The sequence below is a fragment of the Typopeltis vanoorti genome, chromosome 10, assembly GCF_054136105.1.
Source record: "Typopeltis vanoorti isolate ZY-2024b chromosome 10, IOZ_Tvanoo_1.0, whole genome shotgun sequence".
NCBI lineage: Eukaryota > Metazoa > Arthropoda > Arachnida > Uropygi > Thelyphonidae > Typopeltis > Typopeltis vanoorti.
In genome coordinates this window covers 93,867,500-93,886,899 of record NC_143558.1, presented here as the reverse complement: position 1 = coordinate 93,886,899, position 19,400 = coordinate 93,867,500, and the positions used below count along the sequence as shown (strand labels likewise).

Sequence of the window (19,400 nt, the reverse complement as noted above, 5' to 3'; positions counted from 1 at the left end):
TACAGTTTTATTGTAGTCTAGTTTATTTTTGTTTTTAAGCGAGTTCAGAATTTTGTTGATAGTATTTTGGCTATAACCATTTTTTAAGAAGGCATTGGTGATAACTTAACCACTCAACCAGCCATGATGTGTATACACATCAAGGTTACGCTGGATGCGAAGTGCATATTAAAATTCTAATACTATCGATATTACATTGAAATGTATGATAAAAACCAAGTGTATGGGGAGTGATGTATTTTATCCATACTGACAGTGACGTGGTTAATTCATCTTTAAGTGCTTGTTCATTGGAGCAAATCTTCAAAGCCCTGTTTTTTTAGTTTTTTTAGTATTAATGACACATAGTTTTTGTGTTGGGTGGTGGCAGAAGTTTATGTGTATATATTGGCCAGTATGTGTCAGTTTCCAGTAAACAGTGAAGGAAAGACTACCAGAAGGAAGACATGTGACAAGTGTATCTAGAAACGGAAGTGTGTTCTGTTTTTCAATCTCAATTGTATGCGTTTGTGTTGTTTGTTTAGGTGGCCGAGGAAAGTGTAATGTCTGGTGGCCATGAGGCCAGATAGCGAAAACATCATCAACGTATCTAAGCCAGACTTTGGATTTTAAAAGAGAGGAATCTAGAGCATGTTGCTCAAAATATTCCATGTAAAAGTTAGCAATAGGGAGAAATAATAGTGAGCCCATGATTGTGTTATCTTCCCCTACAGAGTTTAAGAACTCTGCATTCCCAAATTATTTTCTAGATATTATGTAGCCAGAAAATAATTTCCAAATACTCTGGTAAAGACAGGTTCCAGGTATAAAAATAATGAAATGAATAATCTGCTATATAATCCTATAGTTTAGAGATCTGTTAAAGAGGAACGTCATAGTGAAACAACCTAGAAAGAATAAAATAGAATGAAGATTGATGAGAGAAATAATATAGAAATAGAATATAGATGTATAAAATATCCTGGGATAAATAATTTGCCTGTTGAAATGATCAGAGCATTTGGCAGGTTCAGGAATGAAATGGTTATGAATCTTTAGAATGGTCTGGAGAAAGATATTACCTGATAATTGAGTCATGAGGATTACTATTCCAAATAAGGAAGTTCAAGAAGTGTAACTGCAGAGGAATAATATAATTGTGTTGCTGTTCAAAGATGGCAACAATAAGAGAAAAAGGAGGAAACTCTCAGAGAAGAGCTCTTAGGTTTAAAAAAAAAATCAACTGCTGATTTGATTTCTGCTAAAAAGGAAATGGAGAGACAGTGGCAACTTGAAAAAACATATTTGTATTTTGGGGGGGGGGGGGGGGGGGGGAAGCCACTGATTGGATTTAATGATAAAGCTTAAAAAATACAATGATCAAGAATATTTTACAGTTGTAATGTAGAAGTAATCGAATGAATAAGCTACTATATAATCCTATTGTTTATGATTATACATGGATTAAACTGGATTGAATACATGATGATCAAATCAGATACAGTTAATGACCAGAAAGAAGAAATAGCTATATTAGCAAATGATGTGGTGATTTAGGCACATTCAGAAAAACTACAGAAGACAGTTGATAAATGAAAGTGTGACAAAGAACTATGGATAACAAGGAAAGAAATGGCACAGTTCTCATGCAGAAAATGTATGAGTTAATAGTGTTACTTTTTTTTTTTTTTAATTTAAACAGTGTAAAATACAAGATAGTCAGGTCCCACTAAAGTGTAAGTTTTTGATTAAAGAAACGTACTGCCTAATTTGTTTTATACTGCAAAGAAGATATGGAAAATAACAAAAAGAAACAAGTAGAATACAAACCATTTAAGTATTCTTCAAACAATAAACTTCACATTCTGATACATTTTAATTTACGTGCACGGAAATACATAATGTGCAAAGGATGAATAACATTATCCTCGAGTAATAAAAATGTAAACGCCTTCGTGATTTTTCTTTAAGTGCATACAAAGAAAACAAATTTAAATGGCAGCATACAGGATTACAATTTTTAGTTATTTTTCAATTACATGTTATTTATTTAGGTTTACTATAAAATGGCGAGCTTGCAAAAACATAAAAAAATGACCTTTTTTTTTTTTTTTTTTTTTAATGCTATTGTGTATATGATACACTTACATCCTGTTTCTTGATGAATTTCTGCTAACTCTTCCTCTTGAAGCAACAGCGAAGATTTATTGCCCATGTTTATGTGCAAAAGTCAAAAATCTGGAAGTTCTTTAAAAAATAAAAAAAAAGTTTAAATTAATCAAATCTCATTAACACTAACGCACTGTTACTCAATGACATATGTATTTAAACATGGAAGAAACTTATAGATAGCACATCTATACTTACTAACAACAAGCCCAACCGGATGACCAATGTCAACAAAACAACTATAACAAACTACACCTTCTCTACTTTTGCGACTCCAAAATGTAAATATTGCTAGATAGTCTGAAAATTTATTTAAAATAGCAAAAGAGTCGCTAAAACAAATATGAATTTTTGCTAGACTGAGAAGTGTAAAAATTACTTGAATGAACTGACAATAAGTTCATTGGTTTATATATGCTTCTAAACGTAGTTCTGATAACACATTTTCCCTATAGAGCTGAAAATCATATTTCTTGGGGAAAATAAAAAAGAAATTAAAGCTTCTTCTTTTATGATCAAATCCAAAAGTAACTATGCATGCATTGTCATCTATGACTGAGAAATCTCATTTATAATGGTGTAGTTACTAGACAATATCCTTAGGAGTGAATTCTCCATGCTTGCTGCGCAGGCTCATTACTTGAGAAAGAAGTAATATTTATTTGTTAATAAATGCATGCATTTATAAGCATTCCATTTAGGCTTTTATTTTTGTAGAAAGAAGACGTCTTAAGCTTGCGCTGCAATAATTGAGCTTTGTGTTGTGTATCGAAGGCCGATGCTTGCTCGTCTAGTCAAAGTTAACTTGGCTTGCTCGGTTGTCGGAGCTTCCATGTCCTCGCTGCAGAAGTGTGATTTCAAGCGCGCGCATAGCTTTTTCCGCTCCCTTCACGTCGTCTTAAACACAGGCCATACGCAGTCAAAGTATCTCTAGCCAGTGAGCTTCAGCCAGCCTTTACAAGTGTGCGTGTTGCTTGGGAAAATTAAGTTACAACCAACTTTTTATGACGATGTTATTGACCAGTTCATAAAGAAGAACCATGGGGTAGAATTTGTATTCAAGTAGGTCAGCTAAATTGAAAAAGATAGAATATCATTTGCAAAATAAATGTTGTATTTGTATGATTAAATATGCATACATGTCTAAATATATAGTTTTAAATGGTCAGTAATTCATTCTTCTGCTGATCAGGCTTCAATTGCACCTCTCACTCCCTGAATGATAACAAGCGCAAGCGTGAATTTCAAGACCAGCATTCGCTCCTGGGTATCCTATCCAACAATATGCCTTCTTTGTCCTCACTGAAGTTAGAAGAGGGTGAGATCTGAAGACATATAAGGGTGAATGCTGTATATAAACAGATTTCTATCAACCCTTACTGATAATTGTCTACACGAAAATCTGATCTAGGAGTGTCAATTTATCCTCTCCTTCCTGAAAAGTTTTTTTTATAATGCCATGCTCATCGAACGAAAAAATGAAAACATATAGAACATTAGGTTCGTAGGAGAGTTAAGTTTTTAATAAAAAAAATCAGTTAACGCCTTTTATTCCTTTATAGCAATAAAAGGCGTTCAACCATTTTTAGAGCTATCTAACTTTACTTTTGGAGACTGAATGGGAAGTTAAATCTCCACTGGTATCTAATCAGAGATAGTTCTCCCAAGACTATCACAATTTTAAGAGGCATACAGTGAACAGGCGGCAAGCGCCGTCATCTCATGGTCGCTAATCCTAACATAATGGATAATGTTTTTAATGTCTGAAATAGGAAGTGTCCGTGTAGCTCAGTAGAAGTGGTGTTTGCACTCTATAGCGCTTGACCGCACGTCATCTTATGGTCGCTAATCCTAACATAATTGATAATGTTTTTAATGTCAGAAATAGGACGTGTCCGTGTAGCTCAGTAGAAGTGGTGTTTGCACTCTATAGCGCTTGACCGCACGAAGAAAGGATTTGGTGGTTCAAATCTAGTCGCCGAATAGAGGAAATTTTTCTAAGCCTTTTTCGGCCGGTTCCCGAGTTAGTCGATCTCTGGCACGGGCTAGCGGGTTTTTCGTCCTGTAAACTCAAGAAAATCGACCGTAGAACCCACAATATTTTCAGATATTAAAAATATTGTGTTAGGGTTAGAGACCACGAGATGGCGGCACTAGCTTGCCGCCTTCTTCACTGCGTACCGATGAATCAGAAATAGCCTTGAGCCAGCCATCTCTCTGATTGGCTACCAGTGGAGATTGAACTGCCCACTCAGTCTCCAAAAGTTAGATAGGGTAAACGACCCCGCCTACTCCCTATATGGGAACAACATAGGCGTTAGCTGATTTTTTTTTTGTTGATGTCTGAAATAGTATGAGTTCTATGGTCGATTTTGTTCAGTTTACAGGACCAAAAAAAAAAAAGAACAAGTCTTGGGGAGAAAAAACGCGCTTTCGGTGCAAGAGATCAACTAACTCGAGCCAGTCGAAGAAAGGCTTCAGTGAAAATGTTCCTCTAGATGCTGACTATAATCGAACTTAGGACGTTTCTTCTAGCGGCCTAGCACTCAGGAGGGTAAACGCCACTTCCACTGAGCTACACAGGCTCTTTAAGTAGCAGAATGGCCAGAATCGATACATTTTTATTTTTATTTATTAATTTTTATATAATATTTGAGAAATGAAAGGCGTTTGTGATTTTTTTAATTTATCGTTTATTTTTGTATTTGTATTTATAAATAAATAACTACAAATTAATGAAACGAATTCTAGAGACAAAACAAGGATGATGGTTCCTAAGGATTATGGCAGAAACAAGACTTGAATTAAGTCATTACAAAACAAATTATAAAAATGTTGTCTATTCTTTATGTTCGTCTGAAGAACATAAAGAATAGACAACATTTCGGTGCAAGAAAGAATTATGACATATTAATTCCACCTTTTTTATCTAATGGTTTTAACGGTTCTTTTTTCCAAAATGCTATTAACTGTTGTGTTATCTCTACCTCTTCAAATACAAAAATAATAATTCTTCCTGTTTTATAATAATAAAACAGAAAAACCTGCTTTTATTCGTATCGAAGAACAAAGTCTTATATTAAATACCATGAGTCTGAACAGTTCGGACTTGCAGAGGTACTATCGACACTAAAATAAAGTTCATTGGAATAAGACAAGAGTCCTTCGTAAAAGTCATTTCCTAATAGAGCGTCTTTATATATAAAAAAAAAAATTCATAGTCCTAACTTAAACAAATCCGATGGTCTGCATCCATCCCATTTGCGGGAAATAATACGTTTTAAATCTGCTAATTTTTGATAACTTTGTTTATGCAAATATTTATATAATTTTTCTAAAATAAGTTTAAGAAAGTATTGACCATTTCAGTTTTCTTACATTAGCTACTCAGCTGGCCCTTTTTAGAATTGTCTGTTATTGTGTAATTGCCATTCTTTGATCTTGTGCTGATGATGCCTGGCATATTTGTGCGAAAATCGTTAATAAAGTTTATTTAAATAAATTTTTCTCTATTTTTGTAGTTCTTTCCATTATGCCAACTCACGATATTTCATTATTGAAACAAATAAAGTCATTGAATATAGACTGTAATTTGTATGTGTTCTTCTAGCCCTCTGTGCATGTCTTCTGGGATGAAAAATCAGATTTTTATGGCAGAAAAAAGATTATACTACCTGTTTATTATAAGACCAACTAACTCATCTCCAGATGAATAAAACTCTCTCATAAAAGTTCTTTACAACTTAGACTACATTTTAACAAGGTTTTTTCCAAACCACAGGACACTGTCAGTAGCAAATGAGATACGGAGGCACACGACCAAATACAGAATTATTTTAGTATTTCGAATTATTTGAAGCCACCTCAGGTCACTAATAAGCAGGGAGGTAGTCTCACACAAAACGATGAAAGCGGTTCACAATCATGAAGAGTCAGAATAATTCGAAAACCATGAGCCTATTGGTTGAAGAGCAGATATTCTAATTACCCAGACCATGAGGTCAGCACGGGTGCAAGAAAGGCCAGTAAATAAAATATCTTTCTTGAAGATATCTTCAGAAATATCCATTCAACAAAATATATTATTATTATTATTATTATTATTATTCCTGATACCTCCAAGGAGTCCGAAGACTCATCGCGGGAGGACATCTTCAACTGTCTCTACACCTTACCTCTACTACGAATCAACGCCATCTACCGCCCACCTCCAACACCACCACAACTAGTAATTTTTGTCTGTAAATTGCGTGTGTTCTGAACGGCCGATTTGTATGTATGCGGGATGAAAAACCCGAGTTTCCGGGAGAAAAAACCCTGCTACCTCCGTATGAGATCGGCTAACTCACCATCGATTGAAATCGACCAGATAAAGATTCCTCCCTTCGCGACGAGAATCGAACTTAGGCCTATTCCAATCGAAGGGCGCAATGTACCGTCGTTCTTCCAATTGCGCTACGGAGGCGCATTATATTCACATTCACATTATATATACATTATATATACATTCACACGCACCAAATCTGTAGTGTTTTGAAATCCCCTAAGAAAACGAAACAACCAATAATGGTCTTCTTAGTGTAAAATTCTAAATGAGCGAGCAAAATAAATATCTGGGATTAATAATTGAGAGGAAATTCAATTTCAACAGGCATATGACTCATATGTCGCTGACGGAATCGTGCAAGTAATACGCCATCTAGTGAAATCGGCAAGGATCAATTGCATGTCACGACAATTAGCGCCGATCACAATATACACAGCTGTCTTTTTGCCTCATATGGCATACAAGGGTGGTCGGAAAAGTTCTCGGCCTCTACCATAGATGGCAACGTAATACTATTAACAAGATTTCTTTATCTAACTTGGTACATTTGTCATAAGCATCTATGTGAAATTGCAAGTCATTCTATCAAGTAGTTGGTTTTATACAGCTGTCTGGAGCAAAAGTGTTGTCTGTATCTCTTGAAATGGATAAAATTGAGTATCGTGTGGTTATAAAATTCTTTGTAAAAGAAGGTTTAACGCCAAACGAAATTCATTCGAAGTTCATTAAAGCTCATGGGCACCTTTCTCCTTCGTTTTCAACAATTACGAAATGGGCTGCGAGTTTAAACATAGCCGTACCAGCCTTGAAGATGATCCACATGAAGGACGTCCAAAAAGTGTAACAATACCAGGAATCATTGATCAAGTCCTGGTTGGCCGAGTGGTCAGCGTATCCGCTCTCCAGCCAAAAGGCTGCGGGTTCGAATCCCGCCGTGGGCATGGATGTTTGTGATTGTCTGTGAAAGCACTAGTGGTGGTAGTCGGTGGTAGATGGCGTTGATGTTAGATGATGAAGGTTGGTGGAGTAGTGAGACAAGGATTGTAGAGTTGATGCCCTCCCTCGACGAGTCTTTGGACTCCCTGGAGGTGTGATGTAATAATAATAATAATAATAAAGTCCACGATATGGTATTAAATGAAAGGTGAGTCAAAATGCATGAAATTGTTGAGACTATAGGCATTTCAAAAGAACGTGTAGGATATATTTTGCATGACGAATTGTAAATGAAAAAGCTTTGCACAAGATGCCTGCTCAGAGCAGATCAAAAACGCACTCGCATGAAAATCTCTGAACAGTGCTTGGAGCATTTTAAACAGAATAAAACTGTAAATGATATTATTATATAATATATTATAATATTAAATTTAATAATATAACCAAATGAAAACCTTTCAATAAAAATAAAACTGATTTTATGAGTCGATTTGTTACTATGGATGAGGCTTGGATTCACCATTAGACACCAGATCCAACCAGCAGTCAAAATAGTGGACAGAAACCGGTTGTTTAGCCAAAGAAGATAAAGTCGGATCCATTCAGCAAGAAGGTCATGACATCGGTGTTTTGCGATGCTAAAAGCAATTTGTTTATAAATTATCTTGAAAAGGTAAAACACTAACCGGAGAATTTTATTCCGGTCTTTTAACCATGCTAGACGGAAAAATTCGTGACAAAAGACCCAGCTTGCAGAAGAAAAAAATGATCTTTCGTCAGAACAATGCACCTGCCCACACAGAAGGGGTTATGGAAATCGGAAAATTAAAGGATCTGCGCGAGGTATTGTTGGAACATTCACCGTATTCCCCAAATTTAGCTCTCTCCGACTTCTATCTCTTCTCAAAACTAAAACTCTTCTTTCTTTAAGTTGAGGGAACATTACATCCAATATTGTTTCATAGCCGAATAAGAAACTCAAAGAGTTTCATGCCGAATATAATAAATATATAAAGTTCAGCGAGTCCAAGCGTAAGCAAATACCTGGATAGTGTTACAACTGACCCTTTAGGGAGAGCGTTTTTCTTCGAATGAAGAGGTGATTTCGGCTAGAGGGATATTTTGCAGAGCTTACTGAGAAACAATACAAGGATGGGATAATGGCGCTGGAGCATCGCTGGAATAAACGTATTAGTCTTAAGGGAGATTATTTTGAAAAATAAAATAATTTTGAAATTATAAATTCGTTTTTTTTTATTGTTAGGCCGAGAACTTTTCATAGAACCCTTTTATTCTCTGCTGCATCCACAATAAAAGAGGCCCTAAAGTGATGAACAAATACAAATAAATTATTCATCTATTTATCGATAAGTAAAGTTCTGAAAGCAAAGAGGGATATATCATCTCCACCAAAGAGAAACAAACAAACAAACAAACAAAAAAATTGAGTATCAGTTGTTCTTTCGTAATTTGTACATACATATATTATAGTAGAAATGCTGTTTACTATCCTGTCTCCAGAAATTAAAACTCAACTCCACTTATTAAAAGGATACGGTAATTAATAATGACGGCGGTATCAATATTGATAGTATAAAAATAATCAGAGATTAGCATTAAAAGTACAAGCAAGATATCTGCTAATGATTCTTAATCAAAAGGCATTGCAAATTGTGTTCTACTGGTACAGGTGCATTGTGGAATTGTAGATAATGAGAAAGAAAATTAGTCAACTAAGGAAGTGGCTATGAATGAACAGTTAGAAAAAGCAATGAAAAGTATTGAAAATCAGCTGCAAATGAATGGAGTATAACTTTATGGCATGAAAAATAGACACGGTCTAGAAACGGATCTAGCAAACAATTTTAAACAGTCAAAATCGCATTTGCAGTTGAAAACAGACGCTACTTCTTCATAGTTAACATGTTATTAATATAAATGAGAAAATAAAATACGGCATGAAGAGATTTTGCATTCTTCAATTACTTTTCCGCATACTTTGAACACACTGTAATTACAAGACTCGCTTCTCTAAAATAACGCATGAGAATATCCGGAAATGCATAAACACTATCATTAGATCTAGGGTCTCGCCTAATTTTTAGTGAAGTTTTTACTTATACATTAGGAGAGCAATTTGATTCTCCGGAGATTGGTGTTTTCCGGCATGGCTTCTCTGGGTGTCAATGAATGTCTTTCCATGGAATATGAGCGGTTCTGCTCAGTGGCAGGATGAGCCTGTCACTGAGTAGAACCACCGCTGAGTTGGACGATCCTTTAGTCACTCGTTTAGAGAGGTCTGGGGATCGCCAAATTTTTAGAGAGGCCTTTACTTATACAGCTCGTGGTCTCTGATGAGAACCAACCAGTTCAAAACAGCTGCCAGGCCAGTGAATATCAAAATAGATTAATAAAAGTCGAATATATAGATGCTTGGGAGGCGCCTATTTTAAGTAGTCCACACTAAGACAATTCGTGAATGCCGAGTAATGTATTCCCACAATCTCCCTTGTCAACTTGAAACTTTCATAGTTTCATAGGTTTCCATGAAATACGGCTCTGTATTTGGCTTTGAAGTAATGCTAGATCTAATATATACTTTGCTTATGTAATTTTGCATCGCCGAACTGAAGCCTTTTGGCTCTTTATTGTAGTGATTATATCGGGATTATGGAATGTAGATTATGAGTACAGATTGAGAGTATGTGGACTACATAATTTGTTAACAGAAAAAGAGAGGTGATATGATAGAGGTCTGTAAATTTCTGAATTGGTGTTATAGGACATCGTGTTTGCGGTTAAGGGTTAGATTTTCTTTTCACTAAACAGTGGATTAGTAGAATAGTTTGCAAATTGAAGTGGTGAGCGCATTTAATGCGAATGAGTTTAAGGGACGTATGAGAGCTGGTTTGAAGCATAGCCTCCTCGATGAGTGCTTAACTCCCTAGAGTTCTCAAACAATAATAATAATAATTACTGAAATAAGAGAGCCAAAAGGCTTCACTTCAGCGATGTACAATTATTCAAATTAAGTGGATATTGAATTCAACATTATTTCAAAGCCGAATAGAGAAACTACAAGAGTTTCGTGCCGAATATAGAAACTATAAAAGTTTAGGCGGATCCAGGCATAAGCAAACCTTTCATGACAGGGACAACTCGTAGTAAAGGTGATGCAAGCCCGGATCACCATCCTTAGTATTTTCCATACTGTAAATTCATCTCCTAGCGGACATATATGATGTTATACATTATGGGGGGGATCACTACCCAGACCTGTTTCGACCTTTTTTGAGTGTTCAAGTATGTACAGGTCAAAGTCCAAACACCCAGCGTTGTTCCCCTCAGTAACAGGCTCACTCTGCCACTGAGAAGAACTCTCAGAACCGGTTGGCTCTACACCGTGGCAGGCTCACCCCACCACCGAAAAGAGCCGCCCATTTGCTCATATCTCATCTGAAAGGTAAGAGCAACAGCGATGCTTCAGTTAACTTCATGGGCTACAGCATTGCCATTCATTATCCTCACCCAGGACCTGGGTGACAGCAACAGCCAAGCCTCAGTTTAAACTTCATGGGCTACAGCATTACTATTAATCACCCAAGCTTCCAACCGGTTTCGACCCTTTTTGAGGTCTCATAAGTGGGAGCCAGACCCAGATGTAAATGTAAATACTCAGGTTGTAGTGATGCAGAACATATATACTTTACCATACGAGTTGCCAAAAAAGGTGTCACATCACAAAAGGCACTAAGAATTACTGAAATAAGAGAGCCAAATGGCTTCACTTCGGCGATGCACAGTTATTCAAATTAAGTGAATATTGGATCCAACATTATTTGAAAGCCGAATAGAGAAACTACAAGAGTTTCGTTAGGAATATAGAAACTAGTGGCGGCCGCTGAAATTTTAAGTGGGGGTGCTGTCTATACAAAATAAAAAAAATAATTTTTTTTTTTAATTAGTAACCAATTTATTAATAAATAAATCTGTATATTTATTTATTAATAAATTGGTTACTGATTAGGGAAAAAAATTATTCTTTTATTTTGACCTCTATAGATCAGTAGAAGTGGCGTTTGCACTTTACGGCGCTGACCGCATGAAGAAAGGATTTGGTGGTTCGAATCTAGTCGCAGCCTAGAGGAAATTTTTCTAAGCCTTTTTTTGACCGGCTCCCGAGTTAGTCGATCTCTGGCACGTGCTAGCGGGTTTTTTCTCCCGTAAACTCAAGAAAATCGACCATAGAACCCACACTATTTTCAGATATTAAAAATTTTGTGTTAGCGACCACGAGATGGAGTCACTAGCTTGCCGCCTTCTTCACTGCGTACTGATGAATCAGTGATAGCCTTGGGTCAGCTATCTCTCTGAACGGCTACCAGTGGAGATTGAACTGCCCAATCAGCCTCCAAATGTTAGATAGGGTAAACAGCCCCCGTCTACTCCCTATACGGGAACAAACAGGCGTTAGCTGATTTTTGTTTTGTTTTTTATTTTGTATAGGCACCACCCCCACTTAAAATTTCACCGGCCGCCACTGATAGAAACTATAAAAGTTTCGGCGGATCCAGACATAAGCAAACCTTTCATGACAGGTGGAATACTTCTAAATTTAAAAACTAACCTATAACATCTAAACAAATATTCATAAAGCTCCTTATCAGAAAAGTACATTAAAAAGATACGATTTAGCGACCCCTAACTATATATAACATTTCTGTATTCGATACGAAACTCTTGTAGTTTCTCTACTCGGCTTTGAAATAGTTTTGGATTCAATATCCACTTAATATGAATAATTGTACATCGCCGAAGTGAAGACGTTTGGCATTCTTATTTTAGTAATTCTTGGTGCATTTTGTGACACCATTTTTGGCAACTCGTATGGTAAAGTGTATAAGTTCTACATCACTACAACCTGAGTATTTGGTTAGTCAGATAGTGAAGTGAGGAGACAGTAGTTTTAGTGACGGATTATTCTCAAAGTATTGGAACCTTATTACAAAAAGGACTACAGGAGCGTTTCTGAATGCCAGAATTCAGAAAAACCTACTAAGGTAAGTAGCAGTCAATTCTCTATATAACTTAGCAATACCAAGACCATGGAAAAGCCCTAACGTTCGAAGAAGTTTCAAGAGAGTTCCTAAGCTTAGGAAAACTCTTTAACGATAACTAGCCAGGGAAGTTAAAGCTGTACGACACATTCCCCCCCCCCAGCAGTACTCACAGACGACATCATGGACGACCAAAACAACGAAGACAACACACACCCTAAGCACTCTTGCCACAACCAGAAGAACAAGCAACACATAGCAACGCCTACCAAACAGCAGAATCGCACACAGACTTCCAGAAAGAACAAAAGAAAAGAAAAATATCTAACACGACAGAAATACCCAACACAAGAGAAACAGAAAGAGTTAAAGGAACAAATGAAAGAATCATCCCACTCATCCTAAGGGCCAAGGAACACTGGACATCGATCGCCACCGTTCTGAAAACAACAGGAATCACCTTCACAAAAGCAGAAAACACGGAGGAAGGAATACGCATTGAACCTAAGACATCGACAGACTACAGAAACCTAACAAAATTCTTGGAGAACAACAACCTACCGTATCACATATTCCAACTCAACAGCGACAAATATCTGAAAGTGGTACTAAGAGGAATGACAGAAACAATATCAACAGAAGAAGTCACCACAGACCTACATTACAAAGGATTTAACCCCATTAAGGTAAGCCGAATGCATAGAGCAGACAAGACTCCCTACCCCTTGATTCTAGTCGAAATCTCAAAAGACCAGAAAGATATATACTACCTCCAAGCCACCTGCGACCTAATTATAAAAGTAGAATCTCTGAGACGCAAATCCACAACAACACAATGTCACAAATGTCAGAAGTACGGTCATGCACAGCGATGCTGCAAAGCAGAATTCGGATGTGTGAAATATGGAGGAAAACACGCCACACTAGAATGCGAGAAACCACGTACCCCGTAACCTAGATGTGCTTACTGCGTGGGCCCACACCCCGCCATATAAGAAAGCAGACCCACCCAACAAATCACCGGCTCCACAACAAACGGAAGAACATATGCAGAAGTTGCAAGACCAACCCAACAACAAGACTCCAAACCCAAAATAAACCACCCACAGCAAACCAGCAAGACCAATCTCCTCAATATAACAAGCTGCATAGGAGTGATGCTTGCGGAACTCCGACAAACTGACCCAACACAAGAGGCCAAGGCCATCATTCTAAACCACACACAGATTTTAATCTCTGCAATCCTTAATGGATAAAAGCAAAATAAAACCCAATTCTTTACAGATAACCAGCTGGAATGCTAACGGACTACCCAACAAAGCAAAGAACTACGGGAATTCTCTGCAGAAACCCAAGCAGACAGCATCTTAGTAAATGAAACACACCTGCGTCAATCTGACAAGACAAGAATCAACAACTACACCATGTACCGCACAGACAGAACGTATGCAAGAGGAGGAGGAGGAACTGCCATCTTCATTAAAAGAAGTATAAAACACAATGCAATCGCCACACCTCAAACAGAACACATGGAAACAACAGGATTTGATATACACATGGAAAACACAAGCAGTATCATGGTATTTGCAGCATACATCTCCCCAAATAAAAAAACTCCTAGAATCAGATCTGGTTCTAAAATCAGATACTAAATGCAGGTAAATCAGTAATCATAGCCAGAGATTTTAATGCCAAACATTCAGCCTGGAATAGCAGAAACTCAATAACAACGAAAGAATACTCAACTCTTATACTACTTCACGAAACATAGCAGTAATAGGACCTACAGAACCCACATACTATGGAGCAACCGGACATCCTGATGTACTTGATATAGCTATATTAAAAAACATAGCTCACAGCTATCAAATACATGCAGTCAACGAATTAGTCGGACAAACGGGAAAATCTGCCTCTATTCGGCTAGAAGTACACCAATCTTATATTGAGTACTTTAAACCTGAAAAGTCTGAACTTGCAGAACATGCCATCTTCACTAGACACAGAGTTCATTGGAGAAAGACAAGAGTTCTTCACAAAAGTCAGTTTCTCATGGAACGCCTTTATAAAGAAACATGTGAAACTCTAATTCATTCTCCTAACTTAAACAGATCCGACGGCTTATGTCTATCCCCTTTATGGGAGATAGTATTTTACAAATCAGCTAATCTTTCCTCACTTTTATTGTATTGAATTTTTTATTTTTATTTATTTATTTATTTTATTATTATTATTATTATTATTATTATTATTATTATTATTATTTTATTTTTAGGAAAGTTATTGACGTTTTTAGTTATCTGACACCAGCTACTTAGGTGGCGCTTTTTGGAATTGTCAGTTATTGTTTAATTTGAGCTTAATGTGCTAAAGATGCCTGTGACACACAGGCGAAAATTATACTATTAAATAATGTTTGTACGCGAGTTTTTTCCGTTATTAATTTTGTATATCGATATGTCTACTCATGATATACCTCTTTTAAAACTTATTGAATTAAGTTCTGATCACAATCCCATCATATTGCAACTAGGCACCACACAAGATTTAACGGAAAATACCTCCACCTTTATAAACTGGAAACAACTTCCCTCAGCCATCCAGGAAATTCTTGGCCCAGTACCACATATAATATCCACTGAAGACATAGAAAAAGCAGTAAAACCTTTGAAAATCAAGTACTAACAGCAATATCAGATAACACATACAACCAAATGCGCACTACCAAATAGACTCCCAGAGGGCATAAAATGTCTTATCCGAGAGACAAACAGGTTAAGAAGAATATATCACAGAACACTGGATCCCGCAGATAAGCAGGCAGTTAACAGAGCTACAAACCAGGTTCCGTATGCCCTAAAGGATCACCATAACAAACTGTCGAATGCACCAATTAAATACAGAGTATCAATCATTGTGGAGAATGATGAGATCACTTCGTTCAAAATGTAAAACACTTCCCCCAATCCAAGGAGAATTTTGAATCGTCTACAGTGATGAGGAAAAGCTAGAAGCATTTGCAGACAGCTTAGAAAGACAATGCAGTCCCAATTATGCCAATGTAGATTTAAGCTGCATAAGAAAAATCCACACCCAAGTGCATAAAATAACTCAAAACGCCTCACTCCAATCCAACAACAAATCCGTGTTACCTACAGAAATATATGACATCATAAGAAAACTAAACAATAAAAAGGCTCCGGGTCCAGATGGGATAAGGAACAAGGTGCTCACGCTACTCCCACTTGAATGGGTTATTATCCATCTGGTAGCCATCACCAATGCCATCCTTCGGCTAAATTATTTCCCAGAGCGATGGAAGCTTGCAGATGTCTTCCTAATCCCAAAACCTGGGGAAAATGTACAATTCCCACAGAACTATCGGCCTATCAGCCTTCTATCATGTGTAGGCAAGATAGCCGAAAGCGCTATACTAACACAGATTCAAGAAGCAACAGATAACAACCAAGTCATACAAGACGAGCAAATGGGATTCAGAAAACAGCATTCTGCATCCCTCCAAATTCATTGACTACGTCACCCAAGGGTATAATTGGCACCAACATTCTGGCGCAGTCTTCTTGGACATAACACAAGCATTTGATAGAATTTGGCATCGCAGTCTAATTTTTAAGTTACATCAAGTAGGCATCCCAATACCACTTGTTCTACTTATCAAATCATATTTCAGTAACAGAAAAATTTAAATAAAACTGAATGGAATCAGATCCACAGAAAGGAGAGTCATGGCAGGAGTCCCATAAGGCTCTCTGCTAACTCCCCTACTCTCCTCCATGTACATGGCGGATCTCATCAAGTTGTACCCATTCATCACCACTCTCTATGCCGACGACACAATTTTCACAGCCAGATTCCTCCGTCCACATTTGGCTACAAACAAGCTACAGAGAGCAGTCAACAAATTAGAGGACTGATACACCGAATGGCGCATTCCCATTAAACCAGGAAAAAACTTTGCAGTACTTTTCACCAGATGTAAAGCAGAACCGAACACATGCATACAAATGTTTGGAAAAATCATCCCTTGGCACAACTCTACCAAATATGTAGGAGTTCATCTTGTCAAACGCTTGAATTTCAAGACACACATACATAGTATCTCCACCAAAGCATGTCCGATAATAGCACAGCTATATCCACTTTTTAATAGAAAGAGCTTCCTAAACATAAATAACAAAATCCTCCTCTATAAATCAGTAATAAGACCACAACTCACTTACGCATCACTATCCTGGGGACACACACAGCTTAAAGCAACATCAACAGATTACAGACGATCCAGAACAAATGCCTGAGAATGGCATTTAATGCCCCTTGGTTCATGAGAAACCTCCAGTTACACCAGGAAGCCAACCTTCCAGATATCAAGACCTACATGACAGGTATTGCAGAAAAATTCTTCACAGACACAGATAATCACCCAAATCAGTTAATTCAACAGGCAGCAGACTACAAACTCACAGATCATTTCAAACATAAAAAACCCAAATCCTCCATCGCAAGATAAAGCTAATACAGCTTACAATGCTCACAATGAGTGGGTAATTTACCCACGATAATCCTCTCACACACAAGCTAAAATCAGATGAAGGGATAAAGAGTCAAGGACTCGGTCCATCTCCCAAAGAAGTTCCAAGTTCCAAACCAGAGTATTTACATTTACATCTGGGTCTGGCTCACACTGAGTGGTCTTGGGGGGCAACTAATTTTTAGAGAGGTCTTTACTTAAACACACCTCATAAAAGATCGAAACCGGTCTGGGTAGTAACCCCCCATAATGTCTAACATCATACATGTCCGCTTGGAGATGTGTTTTGCATTATGGGAAATACTAAGGATAGTGATCGGATCTTGCATGACCCTTGCTACGAGTTGCCCCTGTCATGAAAGGTTTGCTTATGCCTGGATCCGCCTAAACTTTTATAGTTTCTATATTCGGCACGAAACTCTTGTAGTTTCTCTATTCGGCTTTGAAATAATGTTGAATTCAATAATCACTTAATTTGAATAATAATGATATATTTTCCCCCATCTTGTGTTATATATTGTTAGAGGTCGCTAAATGGTATCTTTTAATGTACTGTTCTGCTAAGGAGCTTTATGAATGTTTGTTTGGATGTTATAGGTTAGTTTTTAAATTTAGAATTATTCCACCTGTTTTATAAATTCAAAATATCGATGCAAGCGTACTGTGATAGCAAATGCAAACTAATTAAAAATACGACAAAGATTGAAAGAGAATGTCTCGACTCGAAATTAGCATGTCATGCAATTTCTTACCTTTCAGTGGGAATAGCACAACTTACTAAAATTCTGGGTCGTTTCAGGTTCGGGAATTAATCCATTTCGAAAATCTGACTCCTTCCTTTCAAACGGCTGGTTCTTTACCTGCGGAATGTGTGACATTCCGCAGGTAAGGATTATGTGTCATGTATTTTTGAAATTTTCCAAACGAGACATTGCACGTCAAGTCATACCTAAAAGGCATTAGACATTTTATTATTATTATTTATATGGGCACTCCATAGAGTCAAAAGAATCATCATGAGAGACCCACTCATTCCATTAACACAATACCTATCATACATCTCCTTAAACCTATTTGCTGTTGGGGCACTCAGAACCACCTCTGTCATTCCGTTCTACTCATTCACTACTCTTGAAGAAAAGAGACCTGTCTGCATACTCTTAGACAGCTTCCAAGTGTGACCCCCCCTGTTTCCCTCCTACTACCCATTTATTGAAAAATATCTTGTGTCAGTCTTATAATATCCCTTTAGTAACTTATAAGTGTCTATCAGCTAAGCTCTGTGACCCACACACCCTCAGTCTATCCTCATAGGGAACAATTCCACAGACCTGTCATCAGAAGCTTGGTCACTTATCTCCAAATCCTCTTCGCCACTTTCCGATCTCCAAGAAATGCAGGTGACCAAACCTGTGCACAGTAGTCAACATGTGGCCAAATCACAGCCTTATAAAGAGGGATAATAATCTCCCCCTTTACTTGTCAATGTGCTCTTTGGCATCCAAGTAATTCTCTGAGCTATTTTGCCAATTCTTTCAATATTTACTCTGAATTTCAAATCTCTATCCACCATCACCCCTTAGATTCCTAGCCTCATCAATTTTGTGAACTAGTACCATCAATATGATACTAAGTGTGTAATCTTTTCATCCCAAAGCGCATTACCTTAACTTTTACAATGCTGAATTGACAACACTGCCAATTTATTTAAATCATCTTGTAAAATATCTACATCACCTTTATCAACTGTTGTCCTTCCTGATTTTCCTCATCATTGGAAAACCTTTACCAGCAAAGGTTGGTCGATTGGTAGAGCCTCTGCTACTAATGGCTCGCAAAAAGTTAAGCAAGTTTCAGCATGTTTAGTAGTTGGAAGGAAAACAATTGTTCGATGCTGTTGGCACACTCCCTTGATGAGTCTTTGGACTCCCTGGAGGTGTCACATAATAATAATAATAACTACTGAATGTCCCCCCCCTCAAATCTTCTGGTATATCATTAGCAGGGCGCTGTGCTTACACATTTCCCAAGGTGGACCAGGATCAAGGCACTAGAGTTCTCCGGGGGGGGGGTCCTTAAAAAATCTAGAGCCTTGTGCACTATACAAATTAGAGTAGTAGTCCCAGGACAGAGCCCTGGGACACTCCACTAGTTACCCTCATTCACTTTGATTCCACTCAGCCAGTTCACTGGCGTTGTTTAATTTAAGTCTCAGCTTTGGCAAGGTTCCAAGGGAGTGGAAAGAGGGTAATATAGTTCCATTACATAAAGATGGATCCTTTATATAAGACAGAAGTAGCAAATTACAGACCAATTAGTATCTCTGGAGTGGTGATTAATGTACTATAAAAGTTCATTAAAAGTAAAATTCAGGAATGGATGG

At 37.3% G+C, this 19,400-nt stretch overlaps 2 protein-coding genes across 4 annotated transcripts in view; one reads left to right on the top strand and one right to left on the bottom strand.

Annotated features, from left to right (window-relative positions):
- The window catches only part of elm (calcineurin like EF-hand protein 1 elm), a 74,246-nt gene extending 71,788 nt beyond the window's left edge, over window positions 1-2,458 (bottom strand). Inside the window, exons 1-2 of one of the 2 annotated variants that reach the window (XM_090398924.1) lie at window positions 2,347-2,458; window positions 2,128-2,226 (exon numbers count right to left, since the gene is read on the bottom strand). In XM_090398924.1, coding sequence (XP_090255050.1) covers window positions 2,128-2,194 — 67 coding nt within the window. In that variant the 5' untranslated portion in view covers window positions 2,195-2,226; window positions 2,347-2,458. Of the gene's footprint in view, window positions 1-2,127; window positions 2,320-2,346 lie in introns of those variants that run through there. The other variant, XM_090398925.1, reaches the window with a different exon arrangement.
- Window positions 2,459-17,581: 15,123 nt separating this feature from the next.
- CIA30 (complex I intermediate-associated protein 30) overlaps window positions 17,582-19,400 on the top strand; it is a 95,319-nt gene continuing 93,500 nt past the window's right edge. For both annotated transcript variants that reach the window (XM_090398909.1, XM_090398910.1), the window contains exon 1: window positions 17,582-17,614. The gene's annotated coding sequence lies outside the window, so the exon portion shown is untranslated. The remainder of the gene's footprint in view (window positions 17,615-19,400) is intronic.